Genomic DNA, 23,084 nt, shown 5'->3' on the forward strand with positions numbered 1-23,084 from the left:
TAGATACCAATACAAAAATCTTCCCAATATAATACAAGGTGCGTAGCGTTTTTAAAAAGTGCTTAATTTTCCCTCTTTCAAAATGAGATTTTTTCTTTACCATGTTGATTTTCGCTTAGAATTATGCAGAAAGACACAGTTCACATTGTTCTATTCAATGTTTTCACAATAAATTCAACACTAATCTATTTCAACGTTTGAAAACTCCATTCATTTTACATGATTCAAAATTTCATGATTTTTGACAATTGTCAAACACAATGCCCAAAGTTTTTTTTTGTTTTTGACATGACTGTTAAAACAAGATAAAACCGTTAATTGTCAAAAACTTTCCAACCCTACCAAATTATGATATTTTTTTAAAGTGCTTAAAAATATTTTTTGAGTGCTTAAAAGGTGCTTATTTTTTCTTGAATAATTTAGCTACGCACCCTGTAATACATTTTGGTACTATTCCGTGTAGGAGGGGTGGTATAAAACCAGTACCTGGATTAGATATACTTATTACCACAATACGAGTAGTAACTGCGTTTAATGTTGTATCACTGGCATCATTAGGGTCATTCTCACGAAAACTGTCATTTTTCAGTTCATAAAATCCCAAAAAAGTAAAGTGAATAAAAAGCTCTGAAACTTTTTATATTAATAGAAATATGTAATGACATTATAAAGAAAGTATATATCCTATAAATTATACTTAATATTTAAATTAATTAATTTTTTAAATAATTAATTTATAATTAATTAATTTATTATAATTAATAACTAATTAATTAATTTAATAAATAAATAAATTAATTTATTAATTTTTTAATTTATTTTTCAAATTAATTAATAAGTAAATTAATTATTTTCACTATTTAATAAGTGAGGGAATGGCACTAATAGTGAGAGAATGATATTTTATTTTAATACATGTTTTTATCTAAGTTACATCTACAGGGATCTGTCCAGGCCGAATTTACTACCGTTTAGCGGTACCTTCACAAATTCAATTTTAGGTAAAACGGTAGTTTCACAAATTCAACTTTGGAAAAACGGTAGTTTCACAAAATACTTTTTCTTAAAATTTTATTTTTGTATCCCTTAAGAAACGATAAATCTATATTTTTACCATGTTTTTGTGTTGGCTTTTTAATATAATTTTTAATTTTTCACAAATTATGTCAAAATTTTCACAAAATAGGTACCTTTCAGAAAAACCTAGACAGACCCCTGATCTACCTAAAGTTTGAAAATGATAACATACTAAGTATATCTAATATTTATTATAATTTAGTCTTATATATTTAATAGTTTTTGCAGGTTTGGGAAATAAAATTTGCTGGCACGATTGAACAAAAAAAAAAAATTAATAATATACTCATCTTGAATCATTCCCTCACTTCAGCGTCATTCCCTCACTTTATACACAAGTGAGGGAATGACGAATTCAATAAAATTTAAAAATTACAGTTAGGCCTAATGAATTTCTGAAGTCAATCACATACAATTATATTCATACAAGAAAGCAACATATAATTATCCACTTTCTCGATGAAGTTGTATTTTATTTTACTCTAAAAAATGACATGAGGGAATGACAAATGCAAAAAATTTTACCTGGTTTGATTCATTCAAATTTATTCCACAGCAAAGCTTCTTTAAGTTGAAGATGGAAACATACTGCAATTTTGTTCTATGATGCCAGTTGTTAACTTCTGAAGTTTTTATTAAAATATTTTTATTCTAAGAAGATTGCAGGTGATAAGAACATTGTTGTGAGGGAATGACGCGAAACACTGGGGACAAAGTTTAAAATAGTGCTGTGTTAATATTTTTATCAGAAATTCAATTTAAAATTGATTTTCTGAATTCTATATTTCAGTATTCTGAAATAAAAAACACGAATTTGTAAAAAAAAAAAAATTTTTTTCAGAAACAATTTTTTTCTTTTTTTAAGTCAGCAGCGGGGACAAGTGAGGGAATGACATATTGGTATATTTTAATTACCTGAAATAAATAAAAAATAAAAATTGATAATTTTATTTTTATTCTTTTGTTAGCTTGCATTCTGAAGGACACTTTCCCTGAATTTTTTTTCTTCGTAAGCTGTAAAACAAACATAAAATATACTGGGGACATGAAAATGACTGTTTTTGTGAGAATGACCCATTAATACTTAAGAAATTTTTTTTTTTGTGTCCAGAAATAAAATAGGAATTGCACTTCAAATTATAATTCTGTTTTAACACTTTGATTTATAAGATTTGGATCTGTACCCTCCGTCTAATGACTTCTGAACAGTGACTGTGAGAAATTAAAAGAAGAAAAAAACACACACAGAAGAGAATCAACTTATAAAGTTATAACTTGTAGTCATCCTGAGCAATCATGCTTATTTTAAAAAATTTACAAGTTAAAAACTAATTGGTGTTGGTTATTGGTCCAAATAGACACTGGTATGGAAATATCTCCCCAAGTCCAAATTGGTGCACATTTTTCATAATTTCTTTTCTTCCTGTAGCCTATGGCATATAGGTTTTGCATTTTATATTATTAAATTATTAATCTTATTTTAACTTCCATATCTCTACCTGTATCTAAACTGCACAACTTCCGGACAGTTGCCTGTCAGAAACTTAAATAAATCAAATTGCAGGAGCCGTCAAACTTGTAGAGTATAACTAATACCCATCCCTGAGGGTGGCCACTACATGTTTATTTTTAAAATTTTGCAAGTTACAATGTCGTTTATAACCTTGGTGTTGGTGCAAACAGGTGCTGATATGGAAATATCTCCCAAGGACCATATTAATGCATAACTATGCATTCTTATTGACAATTTCTTTATTAACTTTACATAGGAAAGGAGGTTATAATTAATTGTAATAAAGTAATAACACCATTTTATGTCATAAACGGAAAATTAAATTTCCTTCTAAAGCACGTTAAATCCTGTGTCCACTAAGATTAAACCAAAACATACTTTATAAAACTTTAGAAGATTTCTAAATAATATCGTATGCCGTAATGACAGCCAACTTTTGACAACAATTGGCCAGTGACATGTAAACTTAAAAAAAACGTTGGGGGGAACAGGATGCATGTCTATACCTAATAAAGAAATGTATCCCTTTTGTTTTATTAGTAATTTGTTGTCGAAAAACAAGTAATATTATAGAAATAAAAAGAAAATTTTCCTCACATTAATATTTTTGTTAATTTAGTGATTCTAATATCTTTTTGTTTCTATATTATCATACAGTATGAAATTTCATTTATGATCAAAATTTCTTTTAGGACACCTAATGAAAAATCAAAGTATATATGGCACAACAACATTACTTGTTCATTTCCATTGGTGTATTTTTCCTGTCACTGTTTCTTCTTCGTCAATTGTGCACTGACGATTCTCATGAACAAAAAAAAGAGTTGAACAGTTTGTTAAAATTATATGAACTGGAACATCTTACTCCAATTATTTACTTCTATGGTAATGTATTATTAATTTAATCATCCTTGTTTTTAAATAATATTTTTTTTGAAAGTTTGTTAGCAAAAATTTTTTTAGATAAAAAAATTTTTTACTTATTTATTTTTGTTATTTAGTTTTTCTAATCTAAGAATACTATAATTTTTATACCTATAAAATTCATTAAATTTTTAAGTATGAAAGCTCATTATAAATTACTTTTCACTTTTTGTATTTTCATAAAATGAAGGAAAAAAAAACTCTTTTCGAGTATAAACATTGACTAATTGGGATTCCCTTGTAAATTAGCTATTTATTATTACATAATAAATATTTTTAAAAATGTCTGTGAACAAAAACAGCTTTTGATTTGTGGTAATTAAAAGTTTTGTATTAATTAGCTAATTCAGTACTTATTTTATCTATTTATATTACAGTCGGATCCCGTTTTAGCGAATCCCATGGGACCGAAGCTATTTCTACGCAATAATGAAAATTCGTTATACCGATATTACGAATTTTCAACATTAACAAATATTATTTCGTTACATTGGGATTACTATTCGTATGAAAAATCAATTTACAGTTTTGATACTATATTTTTAATCTAGATTTGGGAAAATATCAATGTAATATTAAAAGAGCGCACAAAACTAATGTAAACAATGACTTTATTAACACTTACTAATTAGGCAGATACATAATCAGTAATTTTTTTCTGAACAAATGATTTAGAACCAGTAGAAATTAAAAATTTTTCCAAATTATGCACATGTTCGAACAAAGTATCTGAAAAGTTTTTTTATGCCGATAAATATCTCTTTACAGCTTCCAAATTGGCCAAGGCTTGTGAAGCTGTAGGTACATTGTTTTCTTCTGGACATTCTTCATCATCGCTGCTGTCCGAAAATTATTTTTGTTTGTTTTCTTGAATCATACGTACAATATCATTGTCTGTCAATGCTTCGCATGTTCTAGCATCATCATCTGCAGTCAGAAAATCGTCAAGACTGACTTTGTTTGGCACTGATGTTTCTTTTGTCACATGTTCCCATAAAGGCTGCAAATCGATGATAACATCATTCATTTCATCGACTGTTTCATTGTCAATTGCCGAAATTAAATTTGCTTTCTTCCATCCATTACAGATTACTTTTTGGCTAATGTCTTTCCATGCTCCAGCAATCATATCCATTGCTTGCTTTACATCTGGTTTCGTAATTGCTTCTTTGTTTCCGATTTGCACAAGCATACACCTCAGAAGTTATGTTCGATACTTTCCCTTTACCACTTTAATTATACAATGGTCAAGAGGTTGTAAAATTGACGTACAATTGGGAGGAAAGTATTCGATGTGAATACATTCCAATTTTGGTGGCTCATTGTGGGGTGAACAATTATCAATAAGAAGCAGAATTTTTCTTCTCATACGTTTCATATCTTCATCAAACTTAACCAACCACTCATTAAATATTCCAGTCGTCATCCACGCTTTGCGGCTAGATCTATAATCACAAGGTAGTGAATTTACATTTTTTAGGCACCTAGGTTTGGCAGATTAGCCAATAACCATAACTTTTCTCTTTTCAGTGCCTGACATATTGCAGCAAAACAAAGCAGTTAAACACAGTTTTGGAATTTTTGCCTCCAATACATTTATCCTTTTTAAACGCCAAGGTTTTGTTTGGTAACAACTGGAAAAAAATTCCCGCTTCGTCTGCGTTGAAAACATCAGAAGGATCATAAGACTTAATTGCATCCCATACTTTTTCTGATTTTCTGTCATTCACAGCTTTTAAATCAACAGAGTTAGCTTCACCACAAATTTGCTTTGCAACAATACCATAACGCTTCTTGAATCGATTCAACCAACCAACACTTGCTTGAAAATTTTCGTTTCCAAAAGTTCTTGCAAATTCTAAAGCCTTTTCACGAATGAGGGGCCCGGAAATTGGAATGTTTCGGGAGACATTCCATGTAAAAACAGCTGCATCTACATCTTGAAAATTTGAAAGTCTTATCTTTTTTCTATGTGATCCGATCAATGCTGATTGCACTTGCTGTTCCAACTTCGTTCGATTTTTTAAAAAAGTAGATAGAGTAGGTAGATGGGGATAGTCCATACTTTGTCGCAACGTCAGCTTTTTTTATCCCATGATCAACTTCTGAAATAATTTCCAGTTTTTCCTTAATGGAAAATTGTTTACGCTTTTGACCACTCATTATGCTTAAGAAGGAAAACAAAATGCTTGCAAACGTTGATAGCAGACAAACTGATTTAACTAACCTTCTCCTATTGAAGTTGCACACCACTCTGGTAATTTTCTGAAACTTGTTTACACCCCTTTTACACCTTGAGTTCTTAGAACAGCTCCCCCCCCCCTATTTAGTCTGTTGTAATTCAAGAAAGGAATTGTTCTGCTAAGGGTGGTCACTTCTAATCTATCATTCTTGACAAGCCCTTTCTATTCAATAGAATTCCCTCTTTTAAAAGCATGTGTATTTTGACTTCTTAAAACATGAATGAATCAATGCAAGGGTCAACTCAGGGTGGTCTCTTTCCAGTGATTCTTCTTTTTTTGACAGGTTTTTCACATTTGTAACTTATTAGTATTTTAAGGGTGATAAAACATTTCATTTCTGAGAACATTTTTGAAGAAATGTGTCTTGTTCATCAAAGAAAATAAGACCTGGTGTTCATTTTCGCCTTCGCTAAATCGGATAATTGATTTCGTAATATTGGTATTTTTTTATACATTGTTCGCATGGAAATACATTTGGGGATTCGGAAAATATTCGCTACTTTGAAATTTTCTCTTTTTCGAATTTCGCAAAAACGGGATTCGACTGTAATTGTTTTCTTAATCGCAGAAATAAAGAAGGTAACGAACCCTACAAATTATAACCTACGATACAATCCAGAATAAGTTTAAAATTTTTTGATTGCACTGTGAAATTTTCAAAAGGAAAAATTCTTTTCCTATATTTAACCTAGCAGTCTGATTAATAGTTAAATTGATAATTTTAAAAATCGTCCTAATAGTATAAAATGATAAGAATGAATCAAATGCATCAAAGAGTGGTGACTCAAATTCGAATGTCATAATAACATTGTATTAAAAATATCAGACTTTGAAAACTCATCTAAAAAGGGCCGAATTTTTTTTTAACAGCTTTTGAAAAAACAATCATCAAACGGTGTGAAAGTACCATGGAATCATCACGAATCAAACTCTTGAAAAGGAGTCATAACCTTAAGTCAAAGAATGGCTGTAATAATGCATTAAATATATATTGAAATATAATGTATTAAATATTTTAGAAACTATAGAAAAACTGCCAAAAAAAAACAATCAAAAAACCACATGAATTTACAAATAAATGGTGTGAATAGGCCATTTTTTTAAATATATTTAGGTGCGTAATCTTTTTCAAGGAGTATGCTAGTCAGAAATTTTCATTCAAAAAGTGTTCAAGGTAGAATGAACCCTAACTAAACTTTTCTCATCATCCTATATTAATCAAAATGTTGCTAATTCAATATGATTGAAATATAAAATTATTATTAGATAGCAGGTAGTAAATTTTTGCTAGTTTTGCTGCTTTTTGACAAGATCAGACATAAAAGTCATTATTCCTCTCTGTATTCTTTGAATATGTATGATGTTAAAATTTTATTTAAATCAGTTGAAAAGTGAAGAAGTACTTATTTGTGCAAATATGTAAAATGTTTTTTTGAGAAAAATGTATAAGAATGCTGTCAACGAAGTCTTAATTGCAAGAAGGAACATATTGTTTATGTTTACTTGTCTTTGAACTGTGCATTCTGTGAAATTACGTAGAATTAAGAAGTGAATGTTTTGAAAATTACTCGGTCAATTATTCAAGCACCACTCTTTTTACGATTGTTATTTTAGTGCATATAAATCTGGTTATTAGATCAAAAGTTATTAGTTGTGGTTTATTTTTTATTTTGCTAACTATATATTTATATTCTATATTAGCACTAAATATCTGAACTAAAAGAATCCAATTAAGATTTTAATTTTAATTTCAGGTTGTACGTCACCTGTTACTTTTGTTAACATATGTGGAGAGCAAGATATTCCAGATCTATCAAAAAGCTCTTTGAGGGTATTGAGAGAGCGAATAGGTCTTATTAAAGATCATCTCATTTTAAAGCAGTGGTTAAAAAAGAAAGAGCTTTATGATGCGGACACAGTGTAAGAATTTTTAAAATTATTCAATATTTATGTCCAAATGATAATTGTTCCACACAAAATAACCCCTACACGTTTTCGCCACTGTTAACTCTAAGGGCAATTCTGTTCATCTTTTAAAAGCATTTTTAGGTTTTTAATACTAAGTCTTCTGTTTTTGCTTGAAATAATTTTTAAACATTCCCATTTTACTTAGTAAAAGAATTACTTAACACGCATAGAAAGTTTGACAACAGAGGCAAATAGTCACTCACAAATATTCATTTAAAATCACATTTTTAAAAAATCACTTATTTTAGTCTAACATCGGTTTCATTATATATTTTACGTAATTCCTTAATGATGGCTGGAGTTAGTGGCAAAGGTAGAACCAAGCCCTGCTGTGCTTGGTGTAATAAAAAGAAAGTACTTAAGTATTGCCTGAATGTTGATTTTCAAAAAAAGGATTTCTGTTCTGAACTGTGTCTACATGATTTTAAGCTTGCATTTTTAAATTTAACCTGTTCCTTCTGTGAAAATGAAATCACAAAGAATGTTGAAACTGCCCAAAATTATGTTTTGGTTACAGAACCTACCATAAAAGATTTTTGTAATCAAGATTGTCTTCAAAAACACACTGCTAAAGAATTGAACTCTCAGCTTAAAAAACATAAGACTAAACAATGTAGCACCATTCAGCACAATTTTAAAATTACAGGTGTCTTTGATTGGGAGGAATATTTGAGGGAATGTAATGCAGTTGCTGCACCTGCCAGCTGCTTCAAGCAATATCCTGTTCCTCCAAAAAATGATTTTGAATTAAACATGAAACTTGAAGCTTATGATCCGCGAAATGTATCATCGACGTGCATTGCTACCGTTGTGGCAATACAAGGTCCCTTGCTTAAACTACGTTTGGATGGTACTGACAACCAAAGTGACTTTTGGAAATTGGTTGATAGCTCAGATATACACCCAATAGGCCATTGTGAAAAGAATGGAGGGATGCTTCAACCTCCTCTTGGCTTTCGTATGACTCCTTCATCTTGGCCTATGTTTCTTCGCAAGATTTTAAATGGAGCATACATTGCTCCAAGTGACATATTCATAGAAGAACCAAAATCTCCAAAAAGTAACAAATTTAAAGTCGGGCAGAAGTTAGAAGCAATAGATCGTAAAAATCCTCCCTTAATTTATCCCGCAACTGTTAGTTCCATTGAAGATGACATGATTCTTATAAAATTTGATGGTTGGCCAGGAGTGTTTGATTACTTTTGCAGATTTGACTCTCGATATATTTTTCCTGTTGGCTGGTGTATAGCTAACGGGCTTATATTGCAATATCCAGGAACAGCTGGAGAAAAAGTCAAAATCACTCCACCAGTAACAAACTCTACACCATTACCACGTCCAACAGTCAAAGCACCTTCTGTTTCCACAAAGAGTCCAAGCAGTTGTACGAGATCTAAAATAAACGTGACAGAAAGTGATAAAAGTCATGATAAAAACAGTAAAGAGGAGACAACTAAATATTTGCATAGTTGTGAAAATGAAGTATTTCCTTCTAAATGGAGAAGGGAAAAAGTACCCAGAAAAATCGGAAAACACGTTGATGTATACTACTATCCTCCATCCGGGTCTCCGAAACTCAGATCCAAAAAAGAAGTTGAAAAGTATTGTGTGGAACAGAAAATAGTCTGTCCACCTTATTTGTTTCAGGCTAAGAAAAGGAAAAAGAAAAAAATCAAAATTAAAACAGAGGGGTCTTGTTATAGCAGTACGCCGAACACTCAAGAAGATGCTGCGAAAGTTCCTGGGATAAAAAATTTGATCAGTTGTAAAAAAATTAAGAAACAGAAACTTAAGAAGAAAAATCGAAATAAGTCGCTTTTGAAAACACACGAGGAACTTCGAACAAGTTCGAGAGTTCGGATAGCTGAAAATTTGGAAAATTTTAAGCAAATTGAAAGCAAACTTATAAAGAACGAAGATAAAACAATTATTGAAACACCCGAGAACGATCAAGTTTGTAAACAGCCCCAAACCTCTCAAAATTTGGTAAGTAATGATAATATTAAAGGAAAGAAGTTAATGAAGCAGAATGCTGATGAATCAGTTTTGATATCATCAGAAAAAGTTCAAATTTCTGCAAAGGTACCAAAGTCAGTGAATCTTGAAAAAATTGATGCAAATGAACTTAAAAAGAAGAGAAATAAATCAGATTCGGAACCACCCGAGGAACTTCAAGTCAGTGCAAAAGTCCCCAGGATAGAGGAAAATAAAAGAAAGGAATCAATGGAAAAGAATCTGGAAAAATCAATTCTAAAATCTCCCGAGAAATTTCAAATTCGCGTCAAAGTTCAAAGAAAAGAAAATTTGGTAGCTGTGCCTGAAAACAAACGAAGCAAGCCTATGGAAAAAAATAAAAATAACTCAGATTTAAATCCATCTGAGAATCTTCAAATCTGTGCTTATATTAATCGTGACTGTAATTGTGGACCCTATTTGAACCCACAACAAGTTACTAATTTGCCTGTAAAGTATGGTCCAGCCCCTCTAAATCATGTACTTCAGAAAACTGTGCAGACATTTATTGATTGCTCTGAAAATGAAAAAAACGTTTTCTCGTTGCTTAAACCAGGCAATGGAGAAGTAACTATCACGGCAAGTTTTGATGGCAAAAAGCACATCTGCCGGTTGCGTTCTTTTAATAATGCCACTACTTTTTGGCTTTATCTTGAAAATCTTTTGGATGAACTAATGTGTTGTGAAAATTTTTATACTAGTCAACCACTTCAAGGTGGGTGCATTAAATGTGCAAATAAGGGACCAATGAGAGGAATATCAAAAGAAAATATATTTGCAGATTCTGAAATGCTCAAATTACAAAAGCATTGGCCTTCAGTGTCTACGAAAAACAATTCTGGCAATGCGCATTCTCTCGTGAACATATTTACACAAAAATGTTCATCCAGCCAGTCTTTTAGAAACAATGCATATTCTAAAACTGTCATAAAAATTGAACAGGACATTTCCAGACCAAATGAATGGACTATTGATGATGTCATTCAATATATGTGCAATACAGATCCAAATATGAGTGCATATGCTGATCTATTTCGAAAACATGAAATTGATGGGAAAGCTTTGCTGCTTTTAAACAGTGACATGATTATTAAGTACATGGGATTGAAATTGGGACCTGCTTTGAAAATCTGTAGTTTAATCGAAAAATTGAAAAACAAGGACAATTATTAACTTATGCATTGTATACGAGCATTTGTCATTGTTTCATTAGCAGTGTATCTTAGCATTTGTTATTGTTTCATTAACATTGTATGTTAGCATTTGTCATTGTCTTATTAGCATTGTATGTTAGCATTTGTCATTGTTTCATTAGCATTTGTCATTGTTCATACCATTATGTGCTAGCATTTGTCATTGATTTTCAGTATTAAATTTCATTCTGAATTTTTTTAACTTTTCTAAACTAGGATGCTTTATTAAACATCTATTTTCCATCCCTTCTATGATACTTTTTTGTCAAAAATACTCTTTTCATTGAAAAATGAACTTATTTAAGTAAAAATATTTTTTAATGAATCTAGCTATAAAATCCCTATAATGCTGTTGAGATCATTTTCAAAGGCTTTTGTATTTGCAGCCAAATTACATAATCAAAAGAACTTCTTTTATTCCTTTTTTATCGTTTTGGATGTAAAAGTATAATCTATGAGATTAAATTATTATTTTTTTATTATTGCTATTTAAACAAAAAAATAAAAAGGTAAATACTGTACTTTTCAATTAGCCAGGCAAGGAAATTCAACTTCTTTTTGAAATTTTTTTTTATTTCATTTCATTTTTATGTGTTTAAATAAAGAAATAAAATAAAAACTAAAAAAAGTTGGCAGAGGTCTGCGTTTTTTGGAGACTTTTCATTTCCGCCCTGCTAACCGAAAAGTGCAGTTAATAATTAGTTTGGGAAAAATATTTTTATCATTTTAATTTTTTAAGGTTAAAAAAAAAAAACTATTAAGTAAATGTCTGGCTGTATGATGATAGAAAATATATGATGATAGAAAAATGCATTAAGGATACATTTATCAAAGTGAAAGTTTATTTTGGCTCAGAATTTAAAATTCTTGTTTATGCAATTTATTTCATTGTAATGGCATTTTTTTATTCTTTTGTGAAAGTGATGCTATATTAGTTTTCTTAACTAGGAAGTATAATGTGCAATTAAAATGTAACTATAATTATAATGATTTTTGGGAAAGCTGTAACGTAACCATTGGAGGTACTTAATCTTAAAACTCTATTGGCTCTAACAAAATATTTCTCAACATTTGTATTTGAAATACTTGGTACCCACTATAAAAGAATGAAATATTAATATGCTTAATGTCTTACAATTTTTATTGTTAAAATCAGGTATAAGATTCCTTCTCAAATCTGCAGTTTTCCACTTTTTTTATTATATCTCTTTTTATCTAATCCTTTCTCTATTTTTTGCTGTTTTCCTAAGAAATTTTTAAGAAAAACATTTTATGTCAAATACTTTTTTTTAAATCTTAAAAAAAAAAAAAAAAAACTAATCAAAGTAAATTTAATTCCATAAGGTTGATAAATATTCAGTTTAAGTGTATTACGATTTTTGTCACATGGGTTACTTTAAGGGTTATTCGAAAATAAATTTTTGTGAAGTTATATAATGCGTCAAATGAGTTGACGATTTATAGCTCATTTTGCTATCTAAGTCTCGTATTTATATTAGTGTAATTTTTATATAGTAATTTAGTTTTATTTAATTGAAACTATATTGTTAACATTTCTTTATTCTAAGCTATTTTCAACATTATTTAATTGTTACATTTCTGACTAGTTCAATTATTAGTAATAAGTCAATCATGTGATTTAAAGTTTTAAAAAATTTGCTGTTTAAATAGTTTTGTATCTTTCAAATGAAAAGAAAGCTTTTAAGCAAAAATATCATTAGTTAATAAATTTCCCGTGCCAAAATATTCTTCTTGCGTCTTTTTCAAACATATTTCTTATGTTTTATTTTTTTTATTTCTTTATTCTTTCACGTCTTTTCCTTCTTTTTCACGATCTTATACTTGTAAAATAAATGTGGTATTATACCTCCCATTAAAAAGAGAAAAACATAATCATGATTTTTGCAGACTTAAAGCTCTTGGCTTCTTATCTACTATTATTTTATGAGAAATAAGTGGATAACCAGGACAGTTCTATACAATTTTACATTTTACTCAAAGTCATTATTCTTCATTAAATTGAAGAAACAAAAATTTTTTAATAATAAAATATGTACATGTACATATTTATTTTCTCTTATAAATAATTTTTGATAAAGTGTACACCATTAAAGTTTGATGCTGTACTTCATTTTTTATTCAATCCCTGTATCAACATATACTCTCTTACATTTATATGTATGTACTTTCATATTTTCTGAATATTGATATCTAAGCAAAAATGCTTCCTATCTTTGCCAATGGAGTGAAAATAGTGCCCTTCGTGCAGGCATTTATTTTTGTTCTTTTACTAAGAGTAAAAGTGCTTAATTTTTAAAAAGGCAAACTGTTTCACTTAAGTGGCAGGACAAAAAGGAAGTAAAAAAGTGGTAATAGTTTAGTGAGTAATGCTCAGTCAGAATCTATCCTAGTAACTGAAGCTATAGTGTAATGTAAAACGGCAGTGTAATGTGTAATGTTTACTTGCTCATACCTCACCACCTTGGCTTATAACAATCCCTGAATCTTTTTAAATTTGTTTTTAAAAAATTTTAACTCTGGTTTTTGAAAATTTTATTTTTTCAATAACTGTCAGTCTGTACTTATAGGTTAATGCAAGAACAAGCAATTTCAAAATGCTGGATTAAGACTAAGTTTTCTTACATTTTAAAAAAATATTGCAATAAAAAATGTATTTGTGTTATTACTCTGATTGAATGGAAGCAATTTTTCCCCTGTTTCTCTTAACTATTTGTGGCCATATTTCAGTAATACTTGATAGCATAAGGCAAAATTAATAATTGATCCCAGTCACTGGGCTATTGAAGTATTACAAATGGTGATTAAAAAATAGTCTGTCAGTCACCACCCAGTTGCCAGTTTTTTTTCGTTGTAAGCGCAGCAATTGTGCATTTTATTATTATTATTAAGAAGCATAAAATTATTTCGAAAATTTTATTAATACAAAAATATTCTGAACATCTCTTTGTATCATGCTTGTTTCTTGTAGTGTTTACCATATTTTGAGAAAGGTTTCAAAGACATTCTTTATATAATTAATAACTGCAATTTTTTTTTTATCCTTTAATATTCTCAGTTTTTCGAAGAAGTGGTCACTGGTAGAAATTCAACAGCTGGCCTGTAGCAAAATTTACTAATTTTGCCCTGTACTTGATAGGAATTCTGAGAATTACTGTGTGACCACTAAAACTACAGATTTTGGTTGCAGATGATCATACAGGGTGGCCACAACTGAGAAAATTTTAAAAATAGAGGGAAATTTTCATGAAACTGTTGGAAATTTTTAACGTTTAAGTTAAGAAATAACTTTCCTTTTAAGTTAAAAAATATATCTTGGTAAATACGAATCTGAAGAAAAGAAGAAAAAAAATTGTTTCTTCAATCTTTCTCTGCTATATTTTAAACTTTTATCAATTGTGTCTACCTCTTTATAAAAGTTAGGACCATTATATATTTTTTCCCTATAGGATTGATATATGTTGTTCTTGCATTAAACTCAATGCATATGTAGGTTCAAAATCAAATATGTCTATTCTTAATCAAAAATATGTAAATATTTTTTTTAAAAATTTAGTCTTAATTGTCTATTATGTTATGAGCTTTAAAGAAAATATAGTGTTTTAGTTTACTTTTTAACTGGTGTTTGTGATAGAAATTTATTTTTTTGTAAAACCTTTTCATGATTAATTACAAACTTTTTATATGAAAGTAGATTTTTTTTAAATAAATATATTGAATCTCATAACTGGCTTGTTAACTTATTTATTATATCTGAAACTATCTTAACAAGATACTTCTTCAAAGAGAAGACTTAACAAAATATCAATTTAACACAAATATATTATTTCTGTCTCGAATTTTAAGGAAATTTCAAAACTAAAGAGACCTCTTTAAAACTACTAACAAAATAATCTAACACTATCTGTGTATGTATAAAACTCAATGTTTGTAAGATCCTTATACATCTATGCAATGCTTAATAAATTCACACCAAATTTAGTGAACAAGCACGTTGGAAGCACAAAGTAATTACTCCCTTCTAGTTTAATAAATGAATAGTATACTGGTCATTATTTCAATTAAACTACAGAGAATTCCAAATTATTTTCATTGGAAGTATGCACCATGCTTTTAGTAATTATTTATTTTCAGTTTCCTGTGTTGAGTTACCACAATTAAAATTAATATGGGTAATTTGGTGATAGGAGATTATTAATGCAACTTGTGTTCTCCCCTTTATGCTCACAATTTTGAAGCATGTTTCGATAATCCTGAATAAAGTCATTAGGCATCATTAAAATAAAATAGTGGAAATTCATCGAGTATATCTTAACTAAAATCTTAACTATTATTTGTCGAAAACTATCATTGTTTCTAAAACATGTTTTGATAACATTTCAAAATACATTTCAAGTATATATACATATATATATTTTAATCAATTTGGATTTTAGTCGAATCATTGAGAATTTTTAACAAATGATTTGTGTAGTTTTAGGATTATTAGTCTGCTAATGCAAAGTATGTTAATTGTTTCAGCAATGTGTTTGTTTTCAATGGCTTATGTTCTCTCAAACGCTACTGAGTTTGTGCCACTTTTTTGGTCATTTTGAATTCTGTGTGATAGAACAGCTACTGCATAATAAATTTTAATTTAATTAACACACTTTTTATATGCATTTGAAAGCCTTCAAAAAATTTTCTTTAACAAAAAAATTAAGTTATATTTAAAGTGTGACATTAACAGAGTCAAGTTTGTTTAAATTAATAGTATTTAATCCAAGTAAGAGGTATAATTGAAAGAAAAACTTAAAAGCAATTAAATGTTATCTTGAAATTAGTATTTTGCTTATTATTATAGTTAAAAAGCATTTCACAGTGTTGTAACTAATCTTGCTACAAAAATCATTATTTTAGAAATCTAACAAAAAAAAGAAATATATTAAAATTTCTGAATGAACAATTAAAGATTTTCACAGTAAAAAAATGATAAAATTAAATGGTGTGTCTTCTACCAACTATTAACTTTAGCTATTTATAATGGTGGGTGAACTAAACAAGTTGCCGTCGATATATTTGTCTTGCTTGAAAATTTTTCAATGAAGAAGGACTTTGCTTTTAATGAAAATAAAACTAAATTTATGTTTGCAATAAATAAAATTATGAATATAAGTCCTTTTTGAAGATTAATATGTATATTTTTGAAACTATATAAACAATTTAAATATCAAGCTGAAATTCCATGAGAAGTGAGGTAAAAAAAATTAAAGTAAATTATTCTTACAACAGTCTGCTGGGAACCAGGGAGTAATGCTGGTTAAGACTACAATTTCATGACTATCAGCATGAGTGTTGTAATATGATTTGCATTACACACAGGCTGGTTTTTCGTCTCCGACAAGCTGGTATCCATCGATTTGAAGCTAGATGGGCTACAAGTCGCCACTAAGGATTGAACTCCAGTCATTTCGCAATATCAGCTTCGTTCGTTGACCACTGGTCTATATCAGCTCAATTTAAAAAAAAAAAAAAAAAGCCATCTAGGGCTGATAAATGTTTCTATAGCCTAAGAAATCAACTCAGACCAACTTTTGAGCACGAAAAACAAAATAAGTCCATCCAAAACTTAGACATGTGCTTTATTTTATAGAAAGAAATGCTGGGGAAATCGTGAGAAAAGTTTTACAGTGAATACAAATAGAAAATAGCCGCACAAATACAATATTGAGCTGTAAAGATAGTATTATAATAAACCGTATAAAATGTGTTGAACACATCTGTGGAACAAATGTGTGGAACCATCCTTCTTAACATCCAGCATTGTTATTTTAAACCACTTGAAACCCAAATCAAAGGTGGCCCAGACTGAGTTTGGTAGGCTGTATTAATGAGGGTTTCAAAGAATTGAGAGTAAACAACTGGAACAATCTGAATGTTAAAAGACTCTAATATGGCCTTTACCCACAAAAAGCTGTCGAGTCAATTAAAAAAAAAGAATTATGGGGGCCTAATAAAGATGGAAATGATTCTGCTATTCATCTTTGAGACACAAGTAGAAAAAGATCATTGGCGCAATAAAATGATGTGCGGATGTGGAGAACCTACTTATGTATAGTCGTAGGAATTATGTCAAACCCAACATTTTCAAATCAGTTTTTGAAAAAAAAGGTTCTCTGAAGTATGCCATAAAAGGATTAAAATTATAGGAATGAACTGGGCTGCTCATATTGCTAGATAATATTGCTGCATATAAATAAAAACATTCAGTAAAGATTTTTTCTTCTTTTCTTTTTGTGTCATATTAATTGCAAAAGAGAAAGGTTAAAAAAAAAATGGTGGCTTGATTCTACGGAATCAGACATTAGAGTGATTGGGGTAAAAAACTCTGCGAAGGTCAAAAAATTAGTTGTCCTGGAAGAATCTTCTGTAGATAGCTCATAAAAGACTCTTAAGTCCGGGCGGATCTTCCATTCTAGCACTCTTAAGTTTTTGGAGTGGTTGCTGTCACAGCTTTTAATAAGATCTCTTGTTGAAGGTTGCCTTTTAGATTGACCAAGTTCGACATTCTTAAATTTGAATCTTTAGTTGAAGGACTTCCCACAGAACTCCTCCTCAGTTATTGTTTGGCCAAATTGAAGAAGCTTATAAAATGTTTGTCCAATGTTATCTTAGCTTCATAACATTTTCATTAGATGCAAGCCAGGTATGAACTTAAGCAATATTTTTGAATCTTAATCAAAGCCGTTACCCTGAAAAGTGACATGTTGTGATGAACAACTTCTATTACCTGCTATTGAGCAGAATAAGTTGTAATTAAAAAGAAGAAAAAACATCGGAGAAGGAAAAGAGGGTTTGATAGTTAGAACGATTTTTTGTTTCGATTGTTCCCTTATCTTCTTACTGTAATAAAAAGTAATAATAAATTATTTTTCTGAAAAAGGAAGTTATTTAGTTTAATAACTTTTTTATACAAGTATGTTAAGGAATTAATTACTTTATTATAAGAATTTTAAATTCAAATAAGAAATATTGAAATAACTTATAAATTTTAAAGAGGAAAAAAAATAGCGTAAATGAATAGCATTGCATTAATGAATCGTAATAAGATTTTAAATAAACCATTCGGTTTCAACCAGCCAACCTTTGAACAAGAAATACAGTGTTATTGAGTTTTTTTAGTTGTTTTGTATTGGATTATTATCGTTACTAGTTAGGAAAACATTATTTTGAGTAGAGAAAAATTCTTAAGTCCTCCAAACATTACGTTAGTACTAATCCTTTTTCTTTGTTACTTGCTATATCATTGGCGCCACGCCGCGAATATGAAAATATAACAATTTTCACGCAAGTGTCTTTTTTTAAAAAAAAAAATTTAGTTTCTTCATCAACTATACTACGCCGTAAACACGAAAGTTAATGTCACATCTTAATAGTCTTTAGTCCGGTAAAATTAGACTTAGCATAGTGTGATTCACTATTGTATTGCTTTGGCTATATTAATGCAATATTAGAAAGCACTTTTTTTTTCCCCTTTAAAAATTCTTTACTCCTTTTTTCCTTGTTTTTTCTATCTTTTTAACTTATTTTATGAGTTCTATGAACTTACAGCTTACGCAGGGCTAAAGGGCTAGTTCACTCCGCTCTTAGAGCTGAAGCTACGATTTCCCTCCTCATGACGTCACTGTGCCTACAGATCTCGGAGATCGCAAGCAAAGATATGATAACTTTGCATCTTTCTCTTGTAAAAATAAGTTAGACTTTTTCTGGTTATTAGCCTTCAAACTTTACGTAATTAACACATTATTTCCGTTCATAAACATAGTTAAAAAAAAACTTTCTTGGTTATTATATTAAAAAAATACCATTTTAAACTTATAAAAATGTTTTGCTAGTTGGTGAAAATGACACGATAAATACTTTATTTTAAAAAGTTCAGTTTTAACTTCAACTATTAAGAAAAATGAAGGCATATATCGACACTTTTTTTTATCTACATATTCTTTTATAAGGATAAGTTAAGTTAAATTTAGAATCCCTGATTTTAAAATATGTCGTTAATAGCAATTTGTTCATACTTAATCATTAGGAAACATCAACCTTAAACGCTAATTACTGAAACAAAATAATAATTTAGGTTCATAATGACATCAGAAATTTTACAATTGTTTATAGACATTTAAATTTACGATGATATAATATATAGATATTTAAATTGAAGAGAATATAATTTTTAAAAAAAATCATAAATATTTAGAATAACTACATTAAAAAATATGTTATGAAATTAGGAGAATTTCAACTATATACTATATATTTTATTTATACTTTTTACTTACATTTTAATTTTCTTTGACTTTATCTATTTTTTAATTCTTTTCACCTGCCTTTCTTTATGAAGTAGCGAGGCGGTTTCTATTTAGATAATGAATTTTTATAAAAGTTCTTTACGACAGAATAAACGTATTGCGGTTTTATACTAACTGTGTCATTTCGAAATCCATTCTTTACATAGTTGTTCATTTACTTTAGGGAACACGCGAAAAATTATACTTTTTCCTTTTGTTTTTATATCAGAATTTTTGCAAGTTGCAATCGCGCAAACTGACATTTCGATAATAGTTTTAAATTCTTGTAAATTCACTGCAAAAACTGAGGAAAGTCATTATAGAAAATAACAAATGTCTTAGTATATCTCGCAAAAAGAAATGATCTAATATTAGTTAGAGCTAGTAAGGCCAAACGCTCCGTTCTTGAAGTAAAAGTGCGAGCTTTGCGCCAAAGTGACGTCACTAGAGTGACGTCGGAGGATCGGCGCGGCAAGAGATACTTCAAAGGAGTGAACCAGCCCTTCTATTCTCTTTAGCCCTGCAGCTTACGCGCATTAAATAATTCTTCATTAATTTCTCTGTTCTGTTATCTGTTTTGTCTTTATTCTGTTATTATATGTCGTGTATATAGTTTTGAAAATTGTTAGCTCTCTTTCCCTCAATCTAAACAAGCGTTTAAAGCAGGGTTGGGGTTTTGGACGTCCTAAACTGGTTTTGGACAGGACACGTGGGTTTTACTGTCTTAAACTGGGTAAAACTGTCTTAAAGTGTCCAAAACCTTGAACTTTGGTAAAAAGCAAAAATTCTATAGGTAACCATTGTACACATAATAATTACATGTATCAATAAATATTTGATATTTTTTATACAATTTACTATAACTTATTAAAAGAAAATAATATAATATAATAGGAAAAGGTTTATAATTTTTGAAGCTCCACAATTCATTGAACAACAGAAGTGAATACCTAATCCTTTAAATATAAATATGCTTTTAATACTGATAAATAATATTTTTGCATAAGGATAAATATGGCAATATTAAAAAATAATAATTTTTCTTAAAAAAAAAATACTAAATTTGTTCAAAAATTAACCTTTTATTTTTCACAATATTTTTTTAAAAGAATTTTATAATTTCTGCATCACAGGATGATAAAAAAGATATCTATTTTTAAAAAAATTGTTTTTAAATATAAATATATTAGTTTAAATTGAAAATACAAAATAACTGAAAAATGTATTAACAGTTTTGAAGGGCATAACATCAGTTTCAGCTACTGACACTGGTGATGTATCACCACTATGCTAAAAGAATTGAACATGAATGAAATAAAAGTATTCTTGAATAGTACAATAGATAAATAAACCTGTTTATGACGAACCAAGCACTTAGTCCCTAATATTTTAACCTGCCTGGCAAGGCCAAACTTCAGTTATGTAGTATTGAATGAGAGGACTAATTGAACTTGATTACTGATTAATCTTCCTTTGTTTAAATTGAAGCGTCAAACTATATTAATAAAATATTATACTTTTAAAAACAAATATTCTCTAGTATATTTAATTATCAATATGTTATTAGTTCTATGTTTATTTTACCTCTTAAATATTGTTCAGATAAAATTGTGACATAATTTGAGTAAAAGGGTTTTGGACAAAGGGGTTTTGGACAGGACGGGTGGATTAATCCCTTCTGTCCTAAACCTTGCCAACCCTGGTTTGAAGCCAATCGTTTTTTAAGTTCCATCAGTTGTATATACGAATAAGATTTCTTTTAATGTGGTAAATTGATCTTTTTGTTTGATATTTTTATACATGTTTTACGTCTTGAATTTTGATCCTTTTTATTTTATTTCATCTGAAATATCTATCTCCTAAAAGTTCAATGGATTATTCATGTATTTAATAAGTGTTCTATATATATTTCATATGAACATGTTTTAGAATAGTATAGCGCCAGATAAAGATTCTATGTATATAATAACGATTTAAAGCTACGTTCTTAGCTGCCTTGAAACTTGTATTTAATTTTTGAAATCGTCACAGAAGTAAGGATTATATTTTGGAGGATAAGATTATAATTTAATTGCATTAAAATAATCAAAGATTTTTTTTCCGACTTTGTTTAATTTGCATTACGTTCATAGAACGTAAGTCATTTTTTATTACATCTGACTGAAACGTAGAATGTGTCAAAAAGTAACGATAATACTTTTATACATATTTTACTTTTAAAGGGTATACTCATTAATTTGAAAATTGTATTTAATTTTCTTATTATTACCTTCACAGAAATAAGAATTATAAATTCACATCGAAATATAAATATTTAAAATTTTCGAAATAATTTTCGAGCAATATTATTTGCATTACTTTCATAAAATATGAGCCCATTTTTGACTACTTATAACTGAAAAGTGGAATATATTCTTTAAAATAAATAAAAAAAGTATAGATAAACTAATTTTTTAAAAAATAATCCCTTAAGGCCTGGTTTCTTAGGAACTTGCTTGAAACGAACGTTTACCTCTGGTTGGTCAATTTATGAGCTTGATAGCATACGTCATCGAACGCTCAGCTTGAACGACAACTGCCGTCCAAATCAACTGCAGTTGAATTATAACGTGACGTTAACAACTGAAGCAATAGCGGACAACAACCAACAACAGAGCATTGAAATCAGCCAAGATTTTAACATTAAACATAGCTTCTTTTTCCTCTTCTTCTTCATTTAACTAAGCTATAATGTGTTTTTTTCTTGAACAAAGTCATTATTTGTTCTTTAAAGCACTGGTCGACAATCGCAAAATTAATACAAATTCAAAATAAATATTTGTTTACGTTATTAACGCATGCGCAATGCTAGATAATGTCTGTGTTGGACCAACTGCTCACGCTGAGCTAACAAAACGGTATTTTTATGGCGTCAAAATTATATCAACTTAACGCTGACGCCCAGATAAGACGCTTAAGAAACCAGGCCTTGAGCTGACAAACCAGTATTTTGTTGGCGCGAGCGGTGCGTCAACGTCCCGCTGACGCCCAGATAAGGCGTTTGTCCTAAGAAACCAGGCCTTTACATTAACTCTAAAAAGACTGAACATAACTGTGTACTTAGAAAGCTTTAAGGTGCCCATGTCGACCTTCCCAGATAGTTGTGTGTAGATCAATAACGCATTGAAAATCATAAAATATACTCATTATAGACTTGATCATCGGAATTCAGTGTTATTTTATTATACGTATACATTAGTTTCTTTAATTATTGAGTTTCGTTTTTTTCTATAAGTAATAATTATAGGTATGGTAAAATACTCTTGTTTTATTATAGAAACTAGGGTATCTCATATATACTATAAAGGGTACCTTATGCCCAAAACTATTTGAGATTATGGGATACAGGATGCCTACCAAAATACATAAGGGGTCTCTCAGACCCTTCCCGACATTCTAGGTATAAAGTTCTACGTATGTATACGTTTTTATAAAGAGCTAACACGTGACTGATTAAATAATCACTTAGATTAGATTAATTTATGAAAAGTCAATAATACTTAAAACTTTAGGTGAGTTGTTTTTTGAATTACAGAGCAACAAAAAACGAGACTGGCCACATTACCCCTATCCGTGTTTTTAGTATAAATATCTACTTTAAAATGTCATTCCAGTTGGTACATGACGTACATTTTTACGCAATAGATTCCAAACAAAATACGTATATGTATTTCAAGAAAAAGAAAAAATATAATAAATTAGTAGATGAATGATTCAGAATTTCTTTTTCAACAAAAAAAAAAAAAGGGAATATAGATAAGCCTTTAAT

At 29.3% G+C, this 23,084-nt stretch overlaps 2 protein-coding genes across 2 annotated transcripts in view; both read left to right on the forward strand.

The window, feature by feature from the left end:
* Positions 1-3,309: 3,309 nt before the first annotated feature.
* The window catches only part of LOC107452816 (apoptosis-resistant E3 ubiquitin protein ligase 1), a 70,683-nt gene continuing 50,908 nt past the window's right edge, over positions 3,310-23,084 (forward strand). The window contains exons 1-2 of the mRNA XM_016069401.5: positions 3,310-3,475; positions 7,512-7,677. Coding sequence (XP_015924887.3) covers positions 3,310-3,475; positions 7,512-7,677 — 332 coding nt within the window. The remainder of the gene's footprint in view (positions 3,476-7,511; positions 7,678-23,084) is intronic.
* LOC147809350 (polycomb protein SCMH1-like) lies at positions 7,677-12,256 on the forward strand. Its single transcript, XM_087163930.1, has one exon. It carries the CDS (start codon positions 8,014-8,016, stop codon positions 10,909-10,911), a length of 2,898 nt encoding a protein of 965 aa, XP_087020056.1. The 5' UTR covers positions 7,677-8,013; the 3' UTR covers positions 10,912-12,256.

This window comes from Parasteatoda tepidariorum, chromosome 5 (genome assembly GCF_982258835.1).
Source record: "Parasteatoda tepidariorum strain Cologne lab strain chromosome 5, Ptep-v5.0, whole genome shotgun sequence".
Taxonomy (NCBI): Eukaryota; Metazoa; Arthropoda; class Arachnida; order Araneae; family Theridiidae; genus Parasteatoda; species Parasteatoda tepidariorum.

Bases quoted from the DNA above. Each gene is read 5' to 3' on its own strand.
- LOC147809350 (XM_087163930.1), top strand. From the start codon at position 8,014: ATGATGGCTGGAGTTAGTGGCAAAGGTAGAACCAAGCCCTGCTGTGCT.